Below are 26,846 nucleotides of genomic sequence, written 5' to 3'. Positions count from 1 at the left end.
ACTCCAGTTTAGCCAATCTCTCCTCGTATGATAGGTTTGCAAGTGCAGGTGCCATTTTTGTAGCTGCTCTTTGGATTCTTTCTATTTTCTTTATATTCTTTTTGGTACTGGGGGACCACAATGTCACTGCATACTCTAATCTAGGCCTTATCAATGTAACCAATATTTTTTTCATCATGTCTTCGTCCAAGTATGTAAACGCCACTTTTATTGATCTTAGCAAGTTGTAAGTCTCCCCGACAATTTTGTTAATCTGTATATCATAGGACAAGTCGTTCGTGATAATTACTCCCAAATCTTTTTCGGATCCTACTTTCTTTACTTCTTTGGTTCCAATTGTATATTTTCCTGATATTCTGTTTTTGCTTTTTCCAAACTCCATTATGCTACACTTCTTAGTATTAAAGTCCACTTCCCATTTCTGACTCCAGTTCCATACCCTATTTAGGTCTTCTTGCAGTGCTTCACAGTCCTCATCAGTTTCTATTTTCCTTAGCAGTTTGGCGTCATCGGCAAAGAAGCTCATGTAGCAGTTCACGTCCTCATCCATGTCATTCATATAGATAGCAAACATTATTGGTGCCAGCACAGATCCTTGCGGTACTCCACTGATCACCTCTTTCCAGTCTGAATATTTTTCTCTGAGCACTACTCTCATCTTTCTACCAGTCAGAAAGTCCTCTATCCATTTTAGTAGGTTTCCCTGTATTCCTCCTATGTGTTCCAGCTTTTTTAGTAGTTTTCTGTGTGGTACTTTGTCAAAGGCTTTTTGCAAGTCTAGGAATGCACAATCAGCCCATCCATTTCTTTCTTGCACTATGTCTATTAGTCTTGAGTAAAAGCATATTAAGTTTGTGGAGCATGATCTTCCTTGTCTGAATCCGAATTGTCTTGGGTTTAATATGTCATTGTCTTCCAGATGTTTTACCCATCTATTCTTGATTATTTTCTCACAAATTTTGGCTATGGTGCTTGTTAGTGATACTGGACTATAGTTGGTGGGTTCTTCTTTGTTTCCTCCTTTGTGTATTGGTACAATGTTAGCGTTTTTCCAGTCCTCGGGTATCTTTCCTTCTTTGAGTGAGCTGTTTATTAAGATGTGTATTTTGTCTGTTAGTTCTTCTTTGCACTCCTTTAGAATCCAATTTGCAATACCGTCCGGGCCATGTGATTTTCTGACATCCAGCCTTGATAAATGTTCTGATATTTCCTTTAGTGATGCTGTAAACTCATTCATGAGGGGAGATTTCTTGTTTTTATCTATGTCACAATATGGTATTTTCTCTCTGGTGAAAACAGATTTAAAGTGATTGTTCATGACTTCGGCCATCTCTAAATCTTCTGTGTATTCTATGTTTCCTTGGCATAGTTTCACCAATTCCTGTTTGTTTTTAAGTTTACCATTCACATACCGATAGAATAGTTTGGGTTGCTCTTTGCATTTGTCTATAATATCCTTCTCATGGTTCCTTTTCTCCTCTCTTCTCACATTAACATACTCATTTCTATAGTTAACATAAATTTGCCATTTGCTTTGTTTTTTGTCTTTTCTCCACTTTTTCCAAGCTTTGTCCCTTCTGTCTTTTGCCTCACTGCATCTTTTGTTGAACCAACATTTAATGTACTCTCTCTCTCGCTTTTGTCTTGGTACATGCCTGTTTACCCCTTCATTGTAGTTTTCCATCAATATATTCCATTTCTCTTCCACTGTTGTTTCTTCCCTGTAAAATATTTCCCAGTTTGCATTCCGGAAGAATGTCTTTAGTTTTGTAAAGTCTGTTTTGTTGTACCTCAGTCTTCCTTTCCTATGCTTTTCGTTCCTCTCTATGTCCATTTCTTCCTTTAGTATAGTTTCGATGAGTACATGGTCACTCTTTCCAATTGGTGTCTCATACTGGACTTTATGCACTATTTCAGGCTCTGTTGTAAATATTAGATCTAGTTTCGATGGCTCTTCATTATTTCTGTACCTTGTGTTTTCACGGACCCATTGGGTCATTGTGTACTCCATGGTCATATCTAGCAGTACATTGCCCCACGAGTCATCTCCTCCTTGCACTGTCATGCTGTCCCAACAAATTTCTTTGCAATTGAAGTACCCCATAACTACCAGATTACCCTTACCCATTAGTATCTCATTGAGTGATTTTCTTGTATCATCTAGCATTTTTGTATGTTCGATTTCTTTCCAAGCGCTTGTTTTTGGAGGCACATAAGTCACCACAAACTTTCTACTTTTCATATTCTTGCCTTCGACTTTTATCATGATCAATTCAGCATTACCTTTGCCCTCTGCAATTTTTGTCACCTTTAGGTCTTTCTTGGCCAAGAACATGATTCCCCCTCCCTGTTTCTTGTCCCTGTTTTTTATCCAGTAGTTGTATAAACCTTGTCCGATAACAGTGGATGGTATTTCACCTCTTAGTTTAGTCTCTACAATTCCCATTATGTCTGGTTTTGCTTCTAACAGATAATCATTGAGTTCGTTCAGTCCCGAAATTAGTCCGTCAATGTTGGTATAGGCCACTTTTAATTTTCTTCCTTCTCCCTGGTTTCTTCTTCCCTTGTTTTGTTCGTTTTGAAGCGCCATTGTCTTAATCTCAAGTCTATTACTCTCCACTGGAATTCTTTGCATTCTGTCTCCGATCTTTTCAAGTTTTTTTCCTTTGCTTCTTCTCTTAGTGCCCTTTCTTTTTCTAATTCCTCAGTACTCATTTCTCTTTTTATCCATATCTTATTGTATTTTTCACTCTTTGCCAAGTTACCTACTTTTTCAAATATGTCTTCTACTACCACTTGTGACCTTAGTTTTATCTTTAGAGGTCGATTCTTATCCTTAGTATAGCGACCAATTCTGTAAGTCTCTTCTAGGTCTGTGCCTGAATCACTGTCTCCCCCCTGAATTTCATTAAGGATTTCTACTGCTGTCTCTTTTTCTTCTTTTTCTCTCATGTACCTCGCCAATCCTTGTTTTTCTTTAAGCCCATAAACCACAATACATTTCTTCCTATCTACTGTGTCCCTGACCCAATTTGCTTTTTCGTTAATCACTTGAATGATTGTGTCTTTTGCATTATCTTGCATTTGCTGTTTGACTATTTCTTTGAAAGCAATTTCTTTATTTTCAATATTTTCTTTCCACTTCTTAATTTCCTGGATACTGTCCCCACCTAAGTTATCTTCGATCTTTTGTGTCAATTCTTGTAATTTGTTGTTCACTTCCTGCTTTAGATTTTCGCTATTGTTAATATCATTAGTTTTCTTCTTTTCATTATCATTCTTCAGTTCATTTATGTCTCTTTTCATTTCTTTAATTTCGTTTGTAAGATCCAAGTTAGCTTTTCTCAGGTCAGAAATTTCATGGTTAGTCTTAGTTAAACAATCAATTAAACCAATGACCTCTTTTCTTAAGTCCATGATTTCATTTTCCCACCGAGTCCTATTTTTGCTCATCTCTCTCTCTATCTCTAATAATCTACTTAAGTTCTTTCTTTCGTACTTACCAAACCCTAAGAAATCATTGTCGTAACACGTGCTTTGTTGATTGTTTACATCGCGGTTCAGTGGATTGCCGCCAGATGGCTCTGATTTGCAACTGGCTTTCGAGTCGTTTTCATTCATTTTTGCTAATTTCGAGTTAACACAATTAACTAGCACTGCATAGATACCATTTCGGGCACTCACGTTCACTCCCCACCCCTACAGTACAAACCAGGTTTTCCTTTTTCGTCGTAAATCCTCTTCTTCTTGTGTATGCATGTATGTATGTACTTTTATTGAATATATTAATTAACAGGGTACTTGTGGAACAGAATAATTGGGTTGTCAGTGGTTGTTGGCCTGTAATACAAGCTAGGGTGGAAACTTTTTTAGGTGTTTTGAATTGTGAGATGTCTCAAAAGTGCCAAGATGATGTATCCAGGGAGATGTGAGTGGGTACAGGAGGATATCGATGTCGGTGTCTTGATTATATATATTTTTTGTAGTTGTACATGAGTTACCCCTGGATTCTGTGAACTGGTTTGATCATGTTTTCTGTGTTTATTATTACTCAGAGTAAAAGAGAATGAGTAATACAGCAGTGACTTTATATTTTATAATGCAAGTAGTGTGATGCAAATTACATATGGCAGCCAATGGTGCATGAGAGAACTTGAGTCGTACTGAATAGGTTAAGTATGTAGCAGTTTTCTACACAAGCATTATGTAGTAGATTTGTTATTTACATTATTATAGTTTTTATTGATTAATCTATTATTATTATGATTTTTTTCACATCCGACCTAGATATGGACCAAAAGGTCTCCTGTCGGCATGCTCCGCCTTTGTAAATAGGGTCAAGTATTGGGCTGTTGGTGCTCTGATTAAGCATACAAACTACTTGTGTACATCTGGTCTGAAATAATTTCTCTTTGTATTCTAGGTTGGCTTCACCATTCAGCTGCTTGGCAATTTCTAAAATCATGAAGTGATATACAGAAATGGAAGATGAAACAAAGCAAGATGGTGAAAATGGGCCTGAGGTGGAGACTGGAGACACAAAAGAGGAGAGCAGCAGAGGAAAGGCAAGGGACAAGAATAAGGAGATGGAAGGAAAGGAAGAGGAAGAACCATCAAGTTTGAAGGAACAAGCTGTTAAGGACACTGAAGGAGTCAGTGAGGTTGCGCTAGCAGCAGGAGGGATCACTGACCCAGAAGCTGAAGTGTTGATGAAAGAGCTGCATTTTCTCAATACAAGGTTAACAGGGATATATTTGGTAGTGTTGATTTAGGTTTACTGTGTGTGTTTTGTTGAATGCAGAAGGATGCTTTTCATTAATGAAAACCCCTTTCAAAATAGGGTTTTCTCTCCAACTGAATAATTAAAACAGAACATACAGTGTACCATTCAGTTAAGTGTTAGATAATTTGACATTAATTGTAAGCATAATCATACAGTATGGTTTTTAATTTTTGTTTAACATTGTGGTATTGATTTTTTCTTTTGACAGCTATGAAAATGCAGTTCTTGAAAATGAGACAAACTTAAGTTCACACAGAACACCAAGAAAACAAAAGAAATATGAACATATCGGCACTTTAGTAAATAATCTCCAAACTACTCAGAACCCAAGTCCACGCTCTGGTTCAGGCAAGAAGAGAAAGATGTCATCACCTCTTGGAAAAAGTTCTCCAAGGAAGAGACGTAAGTATATTGTAGTTTGAGCAGATGTGTACCATAGTATTTGATGTCATGGGGGGATGGAGAGGGGGGGTCGCTGAATTTATGAAGTGGCCTTGCTGTGGATGTGCTGTGTCTTGCGACACTGCTTCTGACCCAGGGCAGTGGACAGGATGCAGGGATGACCTGTCATCCAGGAGGTGCCAAGATATGAGGGAGGGTGGAGGGGAGTGGAATATATAGGAAATGGAATTGGTGGGAGTGGTTTCTATGCCTTTTTCTTTTTGGCTACCCCCCGTGTAGGGGGAAAAAGCCTTTGGTATATGTATGTGTGTATGTACGTCAGTGTAGAGGGAAAAAAATCACAAACATGTGATCACCCCCTACATAGGCGATATGGCTTTCTCTTACTGTTTTTGATTACTTGATTTTACTATGAAGATAATCTTGTGAAGGTAATGGGATAAAATTGTATTTACTTAAAATTTTAAAAAGAGCAGTATGACTCCAAGAGATTCATTACTGGCTATTTTTAGAATGGGATGAGGAGGATGAGAGGGAACAGGAGAGGCAGTGAATGGGTTGTTGTTGTTGTCGTTGTCATTCCCTAGACTGTCTGTCCGAGCAGTCCAGTCTCCCCAAGGAATGCCACAGCCGAAACTGGGTTTTCCCACAAATCCTTTATAGAGTGTATGTTGTGTTGTTTGCATGCATGATTGTGTATAATGCAATCTTCCATTATGTGTTGTATGGTATGGGGTGAAGTGTTACATCCTGGGCAGCTGTCCACAATGCGGTCATCCAGCCTCTTCTGGTTGAAGATGGTGGTGGAAAAAGAAGAGGTGCACAACCTGTGTAGGAATAAACTTCCTGCACTGTAGTTCAGTTCGAAGCTTTAAGAATCATTTAGATAAACACCTAAGCAAGATGCTGTAATGATTATAATTTATTTCATATTATTTGTTTTTGTTTGAAAAAGGGAGGTACAGTGATGGTGGACTGGTTGGTGAGGTTATTTAATGTTTGTTGGAGAGAGGGTAGAGTGCCGGAGGACTGGAGGAATGCCTGTATAGTTCCTCTTTACAAGGGAAAAGGGGACAAGTGTGAATGTAGTAGTTTCAGAGGGATTAGCTTGTTGAGTGTTGTTGTTGTTGTCGTTCCCTAGACTGTCTGTCCGAGCAGTCCCGTCTCCCCAAGGAATGCCATAGCCGAAACTGGGTTTTCCCACAAATCCTTTATAGAGTGTATGTTGTGTTGTTTGCGTGCATGATTGTGTATAATGCAGTCTTCCATTATGTGTTGTATGGAATGGGGTGAAGTGTTACATCCTGGGCAGCTGTTCACAATGCGGTCATCCAGCCTCTTCTGGTAGCTTAGAAGTGCTGGGTGGTGACCGCACCACAGTCTGGCCAAGTGGACTCTGTCCTTTCGTGGGAGAGAGGATTCAGAAGGGTGGATATCAGGGGGTCTGGCATGCAGCAGTGTGTTGTCTTTCAGTGTGTTAATGGAGCGGTGAGTGATATGATTATGAATATGTTTCCGGAGGCTAGTGTTTGGTGGTTGTGGAGGAAGAGAAGAGAGTATCTGTGCATGATAAAGGTCTTTGGGTGTTGTTTTAATGTTTCTTGGTGTGTGTGGGTGTTCTGCTATGTAGTGTAGCAGGTGTAATGTGTTTGTGGTGGCTGCGGCAAGTGTTTGTGTGCCTCTCATGTCGAGGTGGTCCTTGACTTTGAGGACTTTTGTTTCATGGTGTAAATGGTCTGTAGGTGTTGTATTTGTGCAGCCTGTAATTGTTTTTAGGGCTTTGTTTTGTATGATTTGAAGGGTGTTGTGGTGTGTCTCACTGAGATTAGGAGCCCATGCAGGACTCGCATAATTCAACACTGAGCGTATGCATTGTTTGTATATTGTTATATTAGTTTCTTTGTTTTGTCCAAATGTTGTTCCAGTGATTGACTTAAGTGCGTTAAGTCTGGGTGTGCATTTGTTTTTTATGTTTGTGATGTGTTGTTTGAAAGACATGGATGTATCGTATGTTACACCAAGAATTTTCGGTGTGTTTGTGTGTGGTATTAGAGTGTTGTTGATGTAGAGATGAGGTATGTATTTGTGTTCTTTTGTCCAGTTGGTGAGAAGTGTTGCTGTAGATTTGGTTGGAGCTATTTTGAGTCTGTTTGTGATGAACCATGTGTTGAGTGTGTCAAGGTATGGCTGGATTATTTCTGCAGCTTTGTCTGTGTTACGATGTGTGCATGTGATTGTTATGTCGTCTGCGTAGGAAGAGATTTGTATTTCTGAGGTGTCTGGCGTGGGTAAGTCATGCATGTATAGATTAAATAGTATGGGGGATAGAACTGAGCCCTGTGGTACTCCGTTCTTAATGTTTCTGATGTGCGATGATTGGCCATTATATGACACGTAAGCATTCCTACCTGCCAGATAATTGGCCAGCCATCTTTTGGTGTTATTGTGCATGTCTGTGTTATATATTTTATTTGTTAGGTTGTGGCGGGGGATAGCATCAAAAGCTTTACTAATGTCTAATGTTATAAGAATTGTTCTGTGGTGGGGTCTATCTGAATTGATGCCATCTAAAATTCTTTGTGTGAGGTTTGTCAGAAGAGTGTTTGTGGAGTGTAGTGGCCTAAAACCATGTTGTGAGTCAGCAAGGGGAATATGTGGTGTGACAAGTTTAAGTATTAGGCGTTCAATGACTTTAGAGGGGGTGCAGAGAAGTGTGATTGGGCGGTGCGATGTTGGGATTGTTGGGTCTTTGTTCGGTTTTGGAATGGTGATTATTTTACCATGTTTCCAGATGTCGGGTATAGTGTTGTGTGAATAGCTGTAGTTTGCAATGTTTGTGAGTGCGTGTATACCTTGTGGTCCAATGTGTTTTAGGTGGATGTTGCTTATGTTATCAGGGCCACAGGCAGATGAGTGCTTGAGACTATGTATTATGAGTTTTGTCTGACTGTCTATGAAGGGTATATAGTCTGAGTCTGTGGGAAAGTCTTTCTTACGTCGAATGGTGCGTCGGTCGTCAGGGTGAGAAGTGAGATGGCTTGTTGAGTGTAGTTGGGAAGGCTTATGGGAGGATCTTGGTTGAGAGGATTAGGAGAGGAACAGAAGGAGTAATTGGTGAGGAACAGTGTGGATTTAGGACAGGTAGAGGTTGTGTAGATCAGATCTTTGTGGTAAGACAGATATGTGAGAAAGCTATAGGAAAGGGGAAGGATGTTTTTTGGGCTTTTATGGATCTGGAAAAGGCTTATGATAGGGTAGACAGAAAGGCACTGTGGGAGGTTATGCAGATATACGGGATAGGAGGAAAGCTTCTGGGAGCTGTCAAGAGTTTTTATGAGAATAATAGAGCTTGTGTCAGGATTGGAAATGGAGAGAGTGAGTGGTTCGAGGTAAAGGTGGGACTTCGTCAAGGATGCGTTATGTCACCCTGGCTGTTCAACTTATATATGGATGGGGTGGTGCGAGAGGTAAATGCAAGGGTAGTGGGCAAGGGATTGGAGATGGTTAAAGAAAATGGAGAAAAGTGGGAGGTGAGCCAGTTGTTGTTTGCGGACGACACTGCGCTTGTGGCAGGATCGGAGGAGGGATTGAGGAAGTTGGTGGCAGAGTTTGGGAGAGTATGTGATAGAAGAAAGCTAAAGATAAATGTGGGTAAAAGGTGATGAGATGTACAAGGGGTGAAAGTGGCAGTAGACTGGAAGTGAGCATTAAGGGAGAGCGACTGGAGGAAGTGGATAGTTTTAGATACTTGTGTGCAAATGTGGCAGGGAAAGGTGGAGTGAAAGTGGAGGTAGAATGTAGATTGAGAGAAGCGAGTAAATGCCTTGGTGGATTAAAGAGTGTAATGAGGAATAGACATTTGGGAATGGATACTAAGAGGAGACTGTATGAAGGAGTGATTGTGCCAACAGCACTGTATGGGGCAGAAACATGGAACATAAGAGAAGAAGAGAGAAGGAGTTTGAATGTGTTTCAGATGAGGTGTCTGAGAAGTATGATGGGGGTTACTAGGCTAGATAGAGTGAGAAATGAGGAGGTGAGGAGGAGAACGGGGGTGGAAAGGGAGCTGGGAGATAGGGTTGATGAAAGAATATTAGGATGGTTTGGACACATGGAAAGAATGAGTGAAGAAAGACTAGTAAATGAGGTGTGGAAGGCAGATGTGGAGGGAGTGAACATGAGGGGGCGTCCTAGGATGAGGTGGATGGATGGGGTGAAGGGGGCTTTGGGGAAGAGGGGAATGTCTGTTGAGGAAGGACGGGAGAGGACAGAAGACAGGGGTGAATGGAGAATGGTTGTATATGGATGATGTTGTGATAGCATGAGGTGGAATGGGGGGTGAGGTAGTATGTGTGAGCAAAATTTGACGCAGCCCGAAGGGATTTCTCCCCGTCCTCTCATTTTATGCAATGGGGGGACGGAGAGGGGGGGTCGCCGATTTAATGAAGCGGCCTTGCTGTGGATGTGCTGTGTCTTGCGTCACTGCCTCTGACCCAGGGCAGTGGACAAGGTGCAGGGATGACCCATCATTCAGGAGGTGCTAAGATAAGAGGGAGGGTGGAGGGGTGTGGAGTGTATTCAGGGATGGAATGGGTGGGAATGATTTTATGCCTTTTTCTTTTTGGCTACCCCCCTTGTAAGGGGGAAAAAGCCTTGGTATATGTATGTATGTTTTTGTTTTGTTATCATTTGTCTGTTTGATTCTCATTTATCATTAGTTATATGTCAATTTATTATTATTTACTATTTACCTGTTTGTTTATTATTTAACTATACCTATCCATTTATTTATGTATTTTATTTGTTATTTACATTATTATAGTTTTTATTTATTAATTTATTATTACAGTATTATGATTTTTTTTTTTTCACATCCAACCTAGATATGGACCAAAAAGGTCTCCTGTCGGCATGCTCTGCCTTTGTAATCCTTTGTAATCCTTTGACATTTAGTTGCAAAGTAGAACAAGAGAAGTATGTAAGAAGTACTGAAGAGAACAGAGGCAAAATAACAGATAAGTTGGTGTTTGATGATGATGATATGGTTTAACGTCACAAACTCCCCCCCTGTCGGAAGTTTGATGGAGAATTGAAAAACAAAGATGTTCTAAAAAGAAGTGGAAAGTGTAAGTCAAGTAGAGAGAAGGTGGACTGATGCTAATGGAAGTAAAGGCAGGAATGGGAAGAAGAATAGAATATTTCAGGGATTTGTTAATTTGGAGGAGGTTAGAGAATTCATTGCTTGTAGCTGTAGAAGAGGTCAGGAAAATGACTGTAATGGGAGGGAAGAATGATGGTGTTATGGGGAAAGATGTATAAAGAACACTGAAAGTGATTAAAGTTGGTCACTTTTATTATCTGACAGAGGAACAGCTATAGGGATTGGCTAGTATACATACATATACCAAAGGCTTTTCCCCCCTTACAAGGGAGGTAGCCAAAAAGAAAAAGGCATGAAAACCATTCCCACCCATTCCATCCCTAAATACACTCCACTCCCCTCCACCCTCCCTCCCTCTTATCTTGGCACCTCCTGGATGACGGGTCATCCCTGCATCTTGTCCACTGCCCTGGGTCAGAGGCAGTGTTGTAAGACATATTCTTGGTTATTGTAATAATGTAATATAGACATCATGCTATCTAACTTAGTATGATTGTTTTAAGTGTGCCTAAGACTTCCTTTGCCTGTTACTTGCCCCAACCGTCTAAACCAGCGTTTCTCAACCAGGATTCCCTGGAACCCTAAGGTTCCACAAAAGGTCCCTAAGGGTTTTGCGAGGATAAGTGAGATAAGCCAATGCACTTTTGATTTTTTATTTAATTTCATATACGTAATATAATTAAACACGCACGGCATATTCTTGGTTATTGTAATAATGTAATATAGACATCATCCTATCTAACCTATTATTACATTGAAAATAAAATGAGAAAGATTTGGTATATGTGTTTTTTTTTGTGCAGGGGTTCCTTGAGACATGCAATTTATTCTAAAGGTTATGTAAGGGTAAAAAGTTGAGAAACGCGAGTCTAAACGCATAGGGGAAAGCTGATGGCTTCATCCGCAAATATGTGCCTCCTGATATAGGATCCTCATTTCCTAAGGGAGGGAAGTATGCCAGTGGACAGAAGAAGGGGATGTATAGTTTCACTATACAAGGAAAAAGGAAACAAAAATGAATATAGTAGTTTCAGAGGTATCAGTCTGGTGTAGTTGGTGAGGCATATGGGAAGCTGTTAATTTAGAGTACTAATGGGGAAAGAGGGAGTAATTGGAGTAGAGGAGTGTGGATTTAGGACTGCTGTCTTTGTTGTGTTGGTGAGGAACTGCTTTTGTGTCTGGCTGAAAGTGAAGCTGTTGCTGGTAATCAGCTTCCTGCATGTGAAAAAGTGTAATGATAATAATATGGTTTAACATCACAAACTCCCCCCTATCTGGAGGCTAGGACAGTTCCCCTTTACAAAGGGCTTTGTCGCTTGGAATTTAATGAACCATGACCTTGGTTCAACTTCGCCGTTGGCAGGGTTCGAACCACCATCCTCTCGACCATTGCCGCAAGTAACGACGCCCTAACCCGCTTGGCCAGCGAGCTTCCAAAAGTGTAATAAATACAGATAAAGTTAATAGAGTCTGAGTGGCAGCACCTCAGGACTGCATGTGTAGGGGTTATGGGAAAGGGATTGATGAGGTTTGAAAATGGGTAGCATCACTGTCCGTCACGCAGGAGTGTCATGTGCAGGTACCTGTCATAAGTCCCACTCCCCAATATTCCTTCATGAGCCAAATATGATCTGTTTTAATTTCTTGCCATAACCCATTGCTGGCTGTTTCCTCCTTATGAACGTGTTCCTCAAAAATTGAGTAATATGTACTATTTTTCCACATTATTAACTGTGCCTTGCGACACTGCCTCTTACCCAGGGCAGTGGACAAGGTGCAGGGATGACCCGTCATCCAGGAGGTGCTAAGATGGGAGGGAGGGTGGAGGGGAGTGGAGTGTATTTAGGGATGGAATGGGTGGGAATGATTTTATGCCTTTTTCTTTTTGGCTACCTCCCTTGTAAGGGGAAAAAAGCCTTGGTATATGTATGTATGTATTAACTGTTGTTTCCAACATTCGTTTGTATTTACAAAAGGTAGACTGAAGTTAGGGGAGGAGAAGTAAATTTGATCATTTGTTTAAAATATTTCTAGGTAAGATTCACTGGACACCTACAAAGCGACTTCGATTTTCTCCCAGGAAGTCATCTCCTAGAAAGTCCTCACCTACCAAGAACGTGGCTGAAATTGCTGAGGTTCCCGTAATTGACCGACAGTTCCTGGAGGATGAGGACAGTCAAGACAGTCATGCCTTGACCATTGTAGCCCAAGAAGAAGATCACACACCTCCCAAAAAGCGGGCTGACAAGAACAAGAAAAACAGGTAGCTAATATTTTGTTGGATTAAACTAAATATGATCTATTGCATACATGAGAGTTCCAGTGCTAATCCAAAAGTATAATAACATTGTATATGATGTTAGATAAGTAATATTATTAGTACTTTTATGTAGGGGGTACTTGAATGGGTTTAATATATGTATGATATGGATGTAAAATGGAAGAGGATGGATCAAACTCAAGAGGAAGACAAAGAACGATTTTGATGGATGGGGTTCAAGGGGACATGACTATGTATGGAATTTCTGTTGATCAGGGAAATCAATGTAAAAGATTGGAGATGGATTGTGAATAGATGGAAGGGTAAAGTACTTTGAATTGCTGCATTGCCTTTTATGTGAGCAGTGTAAAGGGGGACACAGATGATCTTTTATTGTGTATGAAATGGGTGAATGTTTTGACTTGACTATCTCCCCCTATAAAGGGAAAAAGGTTTTGATATATATGTTTATTCCCTCTTTTTTTTTTTTTTTTAATTGGTTGCTCCAAGCATCTTTCTATCTGCCCTTTTCCTCTTTCTCCACCTCTCCTCCATTTTCAACTTCCCTTCCCCCAAAAAATTATCTGATATTCCCCCACTCTCTCCCCTAAGAATATAGACATTCAGAACTCGTTCTATCCTTCTTTTGGATACCACTACATAGTCCACTTATGGGTAGAATGCTTGAGGACTGGAGGATTGCCTGTATAGTTAGGCTTTACAAAGAAAAAAGGGACAAATGTAATTGTTGTAGTTTTAGAGGGATCACTTTGTTTAGTGTAGTTGGGAAGGCTTATGTGAGGGTTTTAAGAGGATTAGGAGAGGAACAGAGAGAATAATTGGTGAATAACAGTCGCAAAGTCAGAGGTTCGAGTCCTTGCGGTGGGGCTAATTTCCATTTGTCACAATGACACACAAATTATTGGGATGCTTTTGGCACATGGAAAGAATGAATGAAGAAAGATTAGCAAAATAGGTAAGAACATAAGAACATAAAAATGAAGGGGACTGCAAGAGACCATAAGACCTACACTAGGCAGCTCCGTATCCATCACCACCTGTCATCCCCATCCATAAAGTTGTCTAATCGTTTCTTAAAACAACTGATAGTTTCAGCCCTTACTACATGGTTACTAAGTTTATTCCCTTTGTCGACCACCCTATTAGTAAACCAATTCTTGCCTATTTCCTTTTTAAATCTAAATTTGTCCAGTTTATAACTTTTACTGTGAGTCCTGCAGTATGGAAAGTAGAGGTGGATGGAATGAAATTGAAGGGGTGACTAAGGATGAAATGGATGAGGTGGATAGGGGGACGGAAAGGGGTGGGGTCACCGATTTAATGAAGTGGCCTTGCTGTGGATGTGCTGTGTCTTGCGACACTGCTTCTAACCCAGGGCAGTGGACAGGATGCAGGGATGACCCGTCATCCAGGAGGTGCCAAGATGAGAGGGAGGGAGGAGGGTGGAGGGGAGTGGAATATGTAGGGGGTGGAATGGGTGGGAGTGGTTTCTATGCCTTTTTCTTTTTGGCTACCCCCCATGTAAGGGGGAAAAAAGCCTTTGGTATATGTATGTATGAAAAGGGCTTTAGGCAAGAGGGGAATGTCTGTTGAGCAAGGAAGGAAGAGGGCAGCAGAGGGGTGAATGGAAAATGGTTGTGTATGGATGATATTTTGATGCAGTTTGAAGGGATTTCTCCTCGTTTTCTTTAATTTGTGGATGAGGGGACTAGGAGGGAGGGTTCCTGTGTAAGTGAAGTGGCCCAGCTGTGGTTGTACTGTGCCTTGCTACATTGCTTCTGACTTGGGCAGTGGGCAAGAGGCAGAGATGACCATTTGTCTATAAAAAGTTAAGAAGAGAGGGAAACAAGGGTTGGGGATGGGAGTGTAATGGGTGCATTCCCAGACTGGCTACCCCTCATATAAGGGGGAAGAACCTGTTGATAATAGATAGATGAATCCCTTTGAGATTCACCATCATTATACTCTTAACATAAAGATATGTACATACCTAAACAAATGTCTGGAACCAGCCAAGTACTGCTTGTCATACAATTGATGCCTCATTGAGAGTCGGTGCTCTTGACTCTAAAAGTGTCCATGAATAACATGAATTAATTATTTATCTTTTATTTCCATTTGGTTGACAGTAGGGGGGTGGACTTAGCTGAGGTACCAAAAGAAGTGATTGACTTAATTCAGTCTGGCATTGATGACGTTTTGGAGGAGAAAGCGGAACGAACACACCTCACTGCCAAACATGTCAAGAACATTATCAAGGTAAGCTGCCACTGTCCTTTCCTTGCTAACATTTTGCGGAAAACTAGTTAAAGTTGGTAGAAAGAGAGCAAATGCCATTTGATCTAATAACATTGACGAAAAACTGACTTGTATTACAGCTTGATCACAGAAAACATCTAAGCAAATGATAAGGAAATGACAGTGCCTGTTAAAATTCTGTGGAAAGCGAGTGTTAATGTTTGCTTCAGATGCAGCAGGAGCCAAATTTATATAAACTCCTAACCCCTAAGTCTAGACATAAATCATCAAAATGGCAGATATCAGCTGTCTATGCTGTCAAGGTTATGTCCTAGACATAAGCATTTGGGTCGTTGACATAGGGATTTAGGTAAACTCTCTGCCATTAGGGTTAGGATCTTTTATAAATTCGGGTCAGGACCTTTTACCAGGTTTCTACTGTCTGAAACCAGTTGTTATGGTTAAAGCAAAACAACTGTAATACTTGGATGGTGTAGTGGATTCTCTGCCAATTCATGATGATGATTTGTTTATTATTTAAGAATTGAAAATTTAACACTGGAGTGTGGAGTGGTGGAGTGAAGAAGGGGTGGGGGAGAGGGCGGAGAATTTTAACTCACAAATCTGAATACTCCTCAAATCTTAACACCCTATAGCCCAAATAATTTGGATATGGGAAGGATTTTTATACTTAATATATATATATATATATATATATGTATATACGCAGTCACTATCCAATTTATGACGTACGCGAGCTACGACCACCCGTACTTACGACCACATCTAGCAGATGCCTATTATAAGTTTACTGTGTATGTCTGGCAGCACAGCATGTAAGATAGTTGTGGCAGCCCAGCATCGTGGACAACAGTTATGGTAGAGATGGAAAAGTTGCTATACATGTGGTTGCAAGGTAATAGGCAAAGAAATGTAAAAGTGATGCAAGCAGTGTAAAGTAAGGCTACAAGTTAATTTTGCATGTTGAAAGAATGTGCAGTTGAAGAATACATTTTACATGAATTCATAGTGAGTGCTGGGTGGTTTTGTTGCTTTCGAGAGCATTACCAGGTTCACCACATGTTGTCGAAAGGTGAGGCTGCTAGCAGTGATGCACCTGCAGCAAGGCATTTGTGGAAGAGTTTGATAAATTAATTAAGGATGAAGGATACTTATGTACTTATGACCACATCTAGTAAATGCCTATTATGAGTTTACTAATAAGAATACTATAATAAGTATTTTCTTTCTTTAACCTACCATATAATATTAACAAATAAGCAACTGAAAACGGTGCTCTATACAACTGTAGGAGAGAAGCCAAACGCAGGGTATGGGATCCAATGTATTTAACGTTTCGCCCAGCAGGGCTTCTTCAGAAATAACATAGTGGACAAACATCTGACTCCTTGTATAACCCGAGCTTGTGGGGAGAAACGAACATGAAACTGGCGTAAACACAATTTGCGTAAATTGCTTGTTGCTATGTTATTAAAGTTATTAAAGGTTTATTTATTGTAAAAAATCCATTGTTTTGATTAATATTGTCAATGAGAGATAGGAAAGCAGATTCAAAACATCTACGTTTCATAGTATGGTTTTCATATATAATAATCTTAGAATTATTCCAGTCAGCATTTTGGCCTGTATCGTATCTATGTCTAACAATGGCATTATTCATATTGTAAGTTTTCATATCATATTTATGTTCCGATATTCTTTTATCAACACCACGGAAACTTTCACCAATGTAGACCTTTTTACATCCTAAACATAGTACACAGTAAACACCTACTTGACAAACATTTTCCCTACTTTTATTTCGGCTTTTTATAAGATTACCACTGTTACCGAGCTGGTGTTAATGTTGTGAAAACCAGCTCATATATAAATATACATTGTGTGTGTGCATTTTTAATTACTGTTTGGCCACCCCTCTTTCAAGGTGGAAAGGGTCTTTTCTATGTATGTACTATGTTACATGATGTTTTCTGTTTCATTACAGAGTGTGATGATGGATGAGAATGTGGTAGCAATGGTGAGGAACACAGTCCTTGGTAGTCAGGGAACAGAAACGGAAGCAGTTTATGAACCCAAGTTGACTCGCACACGGATCAAGTAGGCAGCTTTCTTTTTCGAAATTTTGTACATGCTTATACAAATGACCATTTTCCCTTTTAAAGAGGGTGGTCTAACCAGTAGTCGAAGGGAACAATGCAGTTTTTGCATGGGAATGGGCTTGTGGAGATAAGATTTCCACATCGAAGACAACTCAGTGAGAAAGCGTTTTAGGAATGGAAACAAGTATATGTGTTTTGTAGTTCTGGAGAAAGTTTATGATAGAGTGGATGGGAAGAAAATGTGAGAAACCTTGAGACTATAAAGTAGGACCAAGAAAAAATTGGGAGGCAGTGAAGAACTATTATGGTGAGTGCTCGTTTGAGGATAGGTGAATGTAGCACAAAGCAGGTATGTGTATTGTCACCATGGCTATTTAATCTATATGTGCATTGTGCAGTTAGAGAAGTGAATGCAAGAGATCACGTGAGGGTGGAGTGAATCTCATATTTCAGAAGGAGCTGAATAATTTCTTTTCTTGTGACGGTAGATAAGGAGGTGCTAAGATAAGAGGGAAGAGGGAGGGTGGAGGGGTGTGGAGTGTTTTCAGGGATGGAATGGGTGGGAATGATTTTATGCCTTTTCCTTTTTGGCTACCTCCCTTGTAAGGGGGAAAAAGCCTTGGTATATGTACTGTATGTATGTGATGGTAGATTGACTGTACCTGCTTAAGTAAGTGTGTGCACATACATATCAAAGGCCATCGCTTCCTCATGACGGGGTGGGTGCTGAGTCGTAGCCCGCGTCCATGTCAAATAAGATTAGTTGTGAATTGATATGAAATAGTGTCTTGGATGTTTAGTGGATAAGAGGATGATTTTATTTCAGGGATTTGTTGGAGAAACAGCAGGTGCCAATAAACTGGGGGCCTATGGGAAGCAGCGGCATCAATATTCCGCCATCAGAGACTCATGAACTTGTCCTCACTGAGTTTCCTGATGATGAGGAAGATGAAGAGTATCGTCCAGAAGCTGATTATCAGGTACAATTTATAAAACCTACTTATCTGCATGAGGAGACGGAGAGGGGGGTCACCCATTTAATGAAGCAGCCTTGCTGTGGATGTGCTGTGTCTTGCGACACTGCTTCTGACCCAGGGCAGTAGACAAGATGTAGGGATGACCTGTCATCCAGTAGGTGCTAAGATAAGAGGGAGGGTAGAGGACGGAGGGGAGTGTAGTGTATTTAGGGATGGAATGGGTGGGAATGGTTTTTGTGCCTTTTTCTTTTTGGCTACCTCCCTTGTAAGGGAGAAAAAGCCTTTGGTATATGTATGCTTAAGACCCAGGGCAGGGGGGTGAGATGCAGGGATGACCCATCATCCAGGAGGTGCCAAGATAAGATGGTGGAGGGGAGTGGAGTGTGATGGGGATGGGGATGTTTTTTGGCTACCTCCCTTATAAGGGGGAAAAAAGCCTTTGGTATATGTATGCATATACTTTGACAAACCAGAACAGTGGCTGAGACAAAATTAAATGGAAACCTCCATTCAGAAAACATCATTGACATAGCTCATGCCAAACAATCATGAATCAAAGAAATGTAAAGTAGTGAAACTGAATAGCCATTGCCGTCATTGGACAAGAGCCCAAAAATCCTGGTTTTTGTTTTTGTTACCCATGTAGCCTACAACCCACACGCGAAGGACTTGCAGTGAAAATCAACAAGAAAATACATACATACATATACCAAAGGCTTTTTCCCCCTTACAAGGGAGGTAGCCAAAAAGAAAAAGGCATAACAACTATTCCCACCCATTCCATCCTGAATACACTCCATTCCCCTCCACCCTCCACCCTCCCTTCTATCTTGGCACCTCCTGGATGATGGGTCATCCCTACATACATACATACATACATACATATACCAAGGACTTTTCCTCCCTTACAAGGGAAGTAGCCAAAATCAAAAGGCATAATTCCACTCCCACCCATTTCATTCCCCACCCATTCCACCCCCATTCACTACCCTTCCCTCCCTCTCATCTTGGCTCCTCCTGGATGACGGGTCATCCCTGAATCTTGCCCATCGCCCTGGGTCAGAAGCAGTGCAGCAAGACACAGCACATCCACAACAAGGGTGTGCTGTGTTTTGTTGCATTGCTTCTGCAATACGCAAGTACACACATCCACCAATGGCTTTTTCCCCCCTTACAAGGGAGGTAGCCAAAATCAAAGGCATAAATCCACTCTCGCCTACTTCATCCGCACATACTTCTCAAGTAGTGAAGGGAAACCATGAGTCCTTTGTACTCTTTGTGAGGACAGAATTTGTGGTCCTGTATTACTGCTTGATTATCCACCAATTCCAAATTTCTGCCTAGTATGCTTGCATTCAGAGTGGAGTGGAGTGGAGTGTAGTGTAGTGTAGTGTAGTGTAATAGGGATGGAGTGGGTGGGAATGGTTTTTATGCCTTTTTCTTTTTGGCTACCCCCCTTGTAAGGGTGAAAAAGCCTTTGGTATATATATTTACCTAGTTGTATTATACGGGAAGGGGAGCTATGCTCACGGTGACTCGTTTTTGTATCTCGCAAGATCAAGTTTGTTCTTAAATTGTATTGTATTTGCACACACTATTTCTTCATCCAATTTGTTCCATACATCTATCACTCTATGTGTGTATGTATGCTTGCATTCACCTCCCAAAGTTTCCAATCTAGAAACATAGTGCCAGCCCCTTGGGACAGTCCCTTCAGTTGTTGTTTCACAAGAGGGATATACTAAGATATTTCCTCACCCTCATAATGGGGGTGAGGCAAAACATGCACACATCCTGCATCCAGCCAACCGTTTTTCAAGAGAGCGGTGTACCAGGGATCAAGTGGCAATGTTACTAGGAAAGAAACCAGATGCAGCCTAAATCATCTTTGCTATTTAATTTTTGTTCTTATATCTTTGCAGAGTGAAGATGACAGTTGTGTATCGACTCCGTTCAGCAGTGACATGGGCTCTCCTATGACTCCATGCACTCCAAGGTCATCAACATCGTCTGTTTCCACAAGCAGTCATATTCAAATGTAAGTCTTGCAACACTGCTTCTGACCCAGGGCAGTGGACAGGATGCAGGGATGACCCATCATCCAGGAGGTGCCTAGATGAGAGGGAGGGAGGAGGGTGGAGGGGAGTGGAATATATAGGAAATGGAATGGGTGGGAGTGGTTTCTATGCCTTTTTCTTTTTGGCTACCCCCCATGTAGGGGGAAAAAGCCCGTGGTATATGTATGTATTTATGTAAGTCTTATTTCTTGGAGTAGGAAACAACAGATGATGGACAGAAGTGGAATGGGTGTGTTGCTTGGCTGGCTGCCTCCTGTTTAAGAGAAAGAGGTCCATGGTATATAGATAGGAAGAATTACTCTGTACTATATTGTTTTGCTCATTAAATGAAGCGGCCTTGCTGTGGATGTACTGTGTCTTGCTACATTGCTTCTGACCCAGGCCAGTGGGTGAGATGCAGGGATGACCCATCATCCAGGAGGAGCCAAGATTAGAGGGAGGGAAGAGGGTGGAGGGGAATGGAGTGTGATGGGGATGGGATGGGTGGAAGTGGATTTTATGCCTTTGTGTTTTGGCTATCTCCCTTGTAGGGGGGAAATAACCATTGGTATGTTTATGTGCGTATATATGTATGTATGTATATTATTTTGTACATACATATACCAAAGGCTTTTCCCACTTACAAGGGAAGTAGCCAAAAAATAAAGGCATAAAAACCATCCCCACCCATTCCATCCCTAATACACTCCACTCCCCTCCACCCTCTACCTTTCCTCTTATCTTGGCACCTCCTGGATGATGGGTCATCCCTGCATCTTGTCCACTTCCCTGGGTCAGAAGCAGTGTTGCAAGACACAGCACATCCACAGCAAGGCTGCTGTGGCATGGTGAAGAGGTGGGGAAAACAAGCATTGGGTCTTGGGTCCTACTGTGGATAAATGTACCTTGCTGCACTGGTCGTGACCCAAGTAGGTGGTGGGAGAGAGTGACACTTCATCCCTAAGGTGATAAGATGGAAGAAGTGTTTGAATGGGGTTTTATTTATTTATTTATTTATTTGTTTATTCATTTTCTCCCCATCTTCTCCTTCTCTGCATGGGGGGATGGAAGGGGGGGGTCACCGAATTTATGAAGCTGTGGATGTGCTGTGTCTTGCGACACTGCTTCTGACCCAGGGCAGTAGACAGGATGCAGGGATGACCCATCATCCAGGAGGTGCCAAGATAAGAGGGAGGGAGGAGGGTGGAGGGGAGTGGAATATATAGGAAATGGAATGGGTGGGGGTGGTTTCCATGCCTTTTTCTTTTTGGCTACCCCCCGTGTAAGGGGGAAAAAGCCTTTGGTACATGTATGTATGTATTTATTTTTTATTGGGTTTAAGCTTTGAATAGGCCAACTCCTTATAGAGAGAAAAGGGCCTTGTATACGTTTTGGTAAGATAATACACAAGATTTAGATAGTCTTTACCAGAGAAGTTAGGTAAAGAGGGAGTAAGTGAACGTCAAAGGAGTTTAGATAATCTTGAAAACTTTTGCATATTCCAGAAGAAGAACCTATATGCTGAGCTACTCATGTACTGCATTGATTACATATATCAACTTGTAATAGAACAACCTCACAGTAATTTTGTTTTTAATTTTCACTCAGGAACAGTAGTACTCCTACATGCCCTGATTCCAACTTCAAAATACCAGAGCTTCCCAAAGTTGTCCCGAGGTTCCTCAACTTTGATAAACATCCAGAAAAGAAGGCAAGTATATAGATAGATTGTAAAACACTTAATCATATGCTGAGAATGAAAGGGGAAAGGATCTTCTTAAATGTCAAGCCACATCACATTGTTGGTAGGGGCAGATTGGATATGTTAAAAGAAATTGAATGTTGGAATGGTTGCAGATTGAGTGCAAGTTTAGCATCAGTTGGGAATAAAATGGTTTGAATATTGGAATGACTGGGATAGGAAATGAAAAGGGGTGAGAGTTTCTGTCTCCCATGTTTGGCCATTGTTGGAAACGATTACAGGTTGGGAAAAAAGTGTATACATTTTTAGTCACAACTTTTTGTGTTTTTGGACGTAGTTCATGATTTACATTGTAAACATCATAATGTATCCCTGTTTAACTTCACAAAAATATTGATAAAATTTATTATTGCAGGATATGATAGTTCATCGTACACGTTCCAAGTTTAACATGGAGGATACACCTGTGGAGCTCTTGGAATTAGCTTTTGTGCCTCCGGATGTAACGCAGGACATGTACGAAGCCGAGTGTGATGATGAAGAGTGGAAGAACTTCTTATGTGAATTTATTCAACCTCTCCGTAAGTTGGCTGTGATCGCGAGTTATCTTTTCAGCATGATAAGAATCTATTGCTCTGCATAGTGCCTTGGAATTTTATCCTGTTTTCCAATTAGATATTAGGCTGAACAGTTGTTGACGGATCTGGACTCTCGTCAGTTTGGAGGCCTACCTTCATTCAGCAGAATAAGGTTGTCAGGAAAAAATGTGCTAACATAATTGGTGGGTTTTAGATTGCAGATTTAATCTGGCACCTAGGTGACAACAGGTGAGCTTGAGCAGTGTAAACTTGATTATAATTGTTGTCTCAAGTTAGGGACTGGAAAACCGTACTCTCACGATGGATTGCAACACTCCCTGGGTCCTTCCATAGATATTTATGGGAAGAAATGTTGGACTGTTGTTTATGTTGTACTGTTGTAGAGCTATTTCTGAACACCAGACACCAATATCCTCACCATAGGATACATACATATTCCGATGGCTTTTTCCCCCATACAAGGGAGGTAGTTAAAGGCACGAATCCACTCCCACCCATTTCTTCCCTACATACTACTCTCCCGTTCACAACCCCTCCCTCCCTCTTTTCTTGGTTCTTGGATTACGGGTCATCCCTGCATCTCACCCACTGCCCTGGGTCAGAAGCAGTGTAGCAAGGCACAGCACATCCATAGTAAAGCCTCTTCATTTAATCGGTGACCTCCGCCCTCTCTGTCCCCTCAAAAGCCATAGGATACCATATGGAAATGATAGATACACTGTTCTGTGCAAGACCCCACAACCTTACTCACTCATCTTATCATAGCACATTAACACAACCAACTGAATGCAAGAAAAAGCTATACCAGCAATATACTACTAAAACATCTACAACAACCTACCATCTGTACCACACAATATATCCGCACAAAAACATATCACACTTGGATCATAGAACAAGCTCTTTAGGACTGACCATCAAATTATTTACTCCCTCCACACACACACACACACAAAAAAAAAAATGGTAAGTATATAGTTCTATGCTAGAACCCTAAACACCAACCACCCATCTCATTATATCATACAGGCACCACCAGCTACACACATACATATACCAAAGGCTTTTTCCCCCTTACAAGGGAGGTAGCCAAAAAACAAAGGCATAAAAAAAACATCCCCACCCATTCCATTTCTAATACACTCCACCCCCCTGCACCCTCTACCCTCACTCTTATCTTGGCACATCCTGGATGACAGGTCATACTACCAGCTAAATGAAAAAAAAAAAAAAAAAAAATGCTACTCAGACATATGGAACAACCTCCCACCTCTATCACACAATACATGTGCACATAGATTCATTTACACATAGATCCCTAAAGACGCTCTCCAAGATAGACCACCAAACTCAGTACTCCACGAACACCCATGAGCCCCACAAAAATCTCTCTTTAAGAGAAGTAATAGCTGTACTAGAACACTTGTATTCAGGACGCCCATCCAGTATTAAAACAATATCAACACAGAATATGCTTGTCCACAAAATCAAACTACCTTAGATGCAGTAACCATGCAGAAGACACAGAGTACCTCATTCTGCAATATCTCACACAATCTGTCGACAGCAACACAATATTTCTTCCATGAGTGACTTGCGGACCCACCCAATGGCCATTGCTGGTTACCCGGATGGTGCGAGTCTCTACTAGAGCCTGAGGCAGTAGACTGCCTGACTGAAAGGTCCACATCAAGAGAAGCCAGAGCCACATTAGTGTGCTTGCGTTCTGGTTGCCATCTAGCACTAAGTAGGCTTGGCTATGGAAACCAACTGCCCTAGATGCAGCCATCATTCAAATGACACTAAACACCTTATCTTACACTGCTCCACCTTGGCCATACCTTGACAACAAAATAGTATTTCTTCCTTAAGTGACTTACAGGTCATTCCAGTGACTTTTGCCAGTTATTTGGGAGTTGCGGGTCCCTTTGTTTGGGTAATGTATTACTTGATTGTATCTGAGAGGGGTGCACTGGGAATGAACTGGCAGCACTGATGAAAGAAATAAAATACATACATACATACATATACCAAAGAGAAAAAACCTTTGGTATATGTATGTATGTATGTATCTTATTTCTCTTATCATTGCTGCCAGTTCATTCCCAGTGCACCCCTCTCTCGAGACAAGGCATTACCTGTGTGTATATTCTTCTCCAGCTCTGTGTCACTCATGCAGATTTTCTGTCGTTTAACATCATGACTGTTTGCCCTCGCTGGTTCATTCTACCCATCCACCCACCAGTAACTTGGTCTACCCTAAATCATTCTGTATCGTATTTCACTTTCTTGGTTTCATGCCTCTTATTCCCCCAGAAGTAAACTTTTGAGAATATATTTTATTCTTCTGTTTTCATCATGCAACAGAAAATGTACCGAACGAAGATGAGGAGGCTGACCCAGAGTACAACATTCTTGAAGACAAGGAGGACGAGACTGATTTGGCTGAAGACATGAGGGGTGATCGGGCTGTCCAGATCACCAAGAAAGAACTGAGTGCACTTATGAATGAGCTCTTTGATTCACTTGATAAGGGAAACCATAGTGATGGGGACAAAGGGAAGAAGAATTTGAATGTCAGTATTTCTAACATTAATTCGTTAAGTCAAGGCCTAATTCATCCACAACTTATAGAGGAAGTCACTGAACAGGTGGGTAGTTACTGAGTTTTATTCATTACAGTATATATTGATTTTTTCTACATACACCAAAGGCATTTTTCTCCCCTTATAAGGGAGGTAGCCAAAAAACAAAGGCATAAAAACCACTCCCACCCATTCCATCCCTATCATACTCCACTCCCCTCCACCCACTTCCCTCCCTCTTATCTTAGCACCTCCTGGATGACGGGTCATCCCTGCATCTCATCCACTGCCGGCGACCCCCCCTCTCTGTCGCCTCATGCAGAAAAGGAAAAGATGGGGAGAAATCTCTTCAGGCTGCATCAAATTATTTCTCACATATACTTCCTCAACCCCCATCCTCCACCCATTCCACCTCATGCATTACAGCATCATCCATATACAACCATTCTCCATTCACCCGTCTTCTGTCCTCTCCCATCTTTCCTCAACAGACATTCTCCTATTTCCCAAAAACCCTTTTACCCCATCCATCCATCTCATCCTAGGTCGCCCCCTCATGTTCACTCTCTCCACATCTGCTTTCCACACCTCTTATAGTAGTCTTTCTTCACTCATTCTTTCCATGTGTCCAAACCATCCCAATACTCATTCATCAACCCGATCTCTCAACTCCCTTTCCCTCCCCCTTTTCTTAGCTCCTCCTGGATAACAGATCATCCCTGCACCTTGCGCACTGCCCTGGGTCAGAAGCAATGTAACAAGACACAGTACATCCACAACAAGGCCACTTCATTTAATTGGTGACCAACTACAAAATATAATCAATATGCCTGATGGAGGGAGTTTGCGATGTTGTATTGAATCAGTTGATCACATTACATTACATAACGTTATGACATGTTGACACCCCATCACATGCACTCATCTTACATACATACATACATACATACACATACCAAAGGCTTTTTCCCCGTTGCAAGGGAGGTAGCCAAAAAAAACAAAGGCATAAAATCCACTCCCACCTATTCCATCCCCACATACTCCACTCCCATCCACCCCCTCCCTCCTCCTTATCTTGGCTCCTCCTGGATGAAGGGTCATCCCTGCATATTGCCCACTGCCCTGGGTCAGGAGCAGTCGCAAGACACAGCACATCCGTAGCAAGGTCTCTTCATTAAATCAGTGACCTCCCCTCTCTCTCTCCCCTCATGCAGGAAAAGAGAAGATGGGGAGAAATCCCTTTGGGCTGTGTCAAATTATTTTTCCACACATACTCCCTCATCCCCCACCCAGTTCCTTTCATGTATCACAGCATTATCCATACACAACCATTCTCCATTCACCTCTATCTTCTGTCTTCTCCCTTCCTTCCTCAACAGACATCCAAGTCCCTTTTACCCCATCCATCCATCTCATCCTTGGTTGCCCCCTCATGTTCACTCCCTCTACCTCTGCCTTCCAACCTTCTTTTACTAATCTGTCTTCACTCATTCTTTCCATGTGTCCAAACCATCCCAGTACTCTTTCTTCAACCCTATCTACCAACTCCCTTCCCATCCCTATTCTCCTCCTTACCTCCTCATTTCTCACTGTCCAGCCTAGTAACCCCTATCATACTTCTCAGGCACCTCATCTCAAATACACCTCAAGTTTAATCAGGTGCCATGTAAACTTAGGAAATCCTTGAATACCAGAAATTTGTACTAGAAGAACTTCTATTCATTTCAATATATTGAATATTCCTACAGTATGTTTAACTTTTTAAACCCAGCTAATATTTTTTCTTTGGAACCCAGTTATATTGTACATAACTGTTTAGGTTTTCCCATATATGAGGAAACTAGGTGGCATAATGTATAAGTTGTTCCGTACAAGCAGTTGTACTTACCAGAGGAAGAGATATTGGAGTGGTAGGGGTCTTGATGTCTTGGAACATGGTCC

General features: G+C 41.3%; 1 protein-coding gene across 3 annotated transcripts in view; it reads left to right on the top strand.

Annotated features, from left to right (window-relative positions):
• Window positions 1-26,846, top strand: part of LOC143021263 (uncharacterized) — a 73,948-nt gene that overhangs the window by 4,059 nt on the left and 43,043 nt on the right. For all 3 annotated transcript variants that reach the window (XM_076178678.1, XM_076178671.1, XM_076178664.1), the window contains exons 2-11: window positions 4,424-4,738; window positions 4,992-5,185; window positions 12,381-12,609; window positions 14,757-14,886; window positions 16,871-16,983; window positions 17,812-17,965; window positions 19,885-20,000; window positions 21,628-21,730; window positions 22,137-22,302; window positions 24,688-24,971. In XM_076178678.1, the coding sequence (XP_076034793.1) occupies window positions 4,482-4,738; window positions 4,992-5,185; window positions 12,381-12,609; window positions 14,757-14,886; window positions 16,871-16,983; window positions 17,812-17,965; window positions 19,885-20,000; window positions 21,628-21,730; window positions 22,137-22,302; window positions 24,688-24,971 (1,746 nt within the window). In that variant the 5' untranslated portion in view covers window positions 4,424-4,481. The remainder of the gene's footprint in view (window positions 1-4,423; window positions 4,739-4,991; window positions 5,186-12,380; window positions 12,610-14,756; window positions 14,887-16,870; window positions 16,984-17,811; window positions 17,966-19,884; window positions 20,001-21,627; window positions 21,731-22,136; window positions 22,303-24,687; window positions 24,972-26,846) is intronic.

Source organism: Oratosquilla oratoria, chromosome 3, assembly GCF_046742065.1.
Source record: "Oratosquilla oratoria isolate Oo_2021 chromosome 3, ASM4674206v1, whole genome shotgun sequence".
NCBI classification, from domain to species: domain Eukaryota; kingdom Metazoa; phylum Arthropoda; class Malacostraca; order Stomatopoda; family Squillidae; genus Oratosquilla; species Oratosquilla oratoria.
The sequence above is the reverse complement of the archived record's forward strand: the minus strand, read 5'-3'. Positions and strand labels throughout refer to the sequence as shown.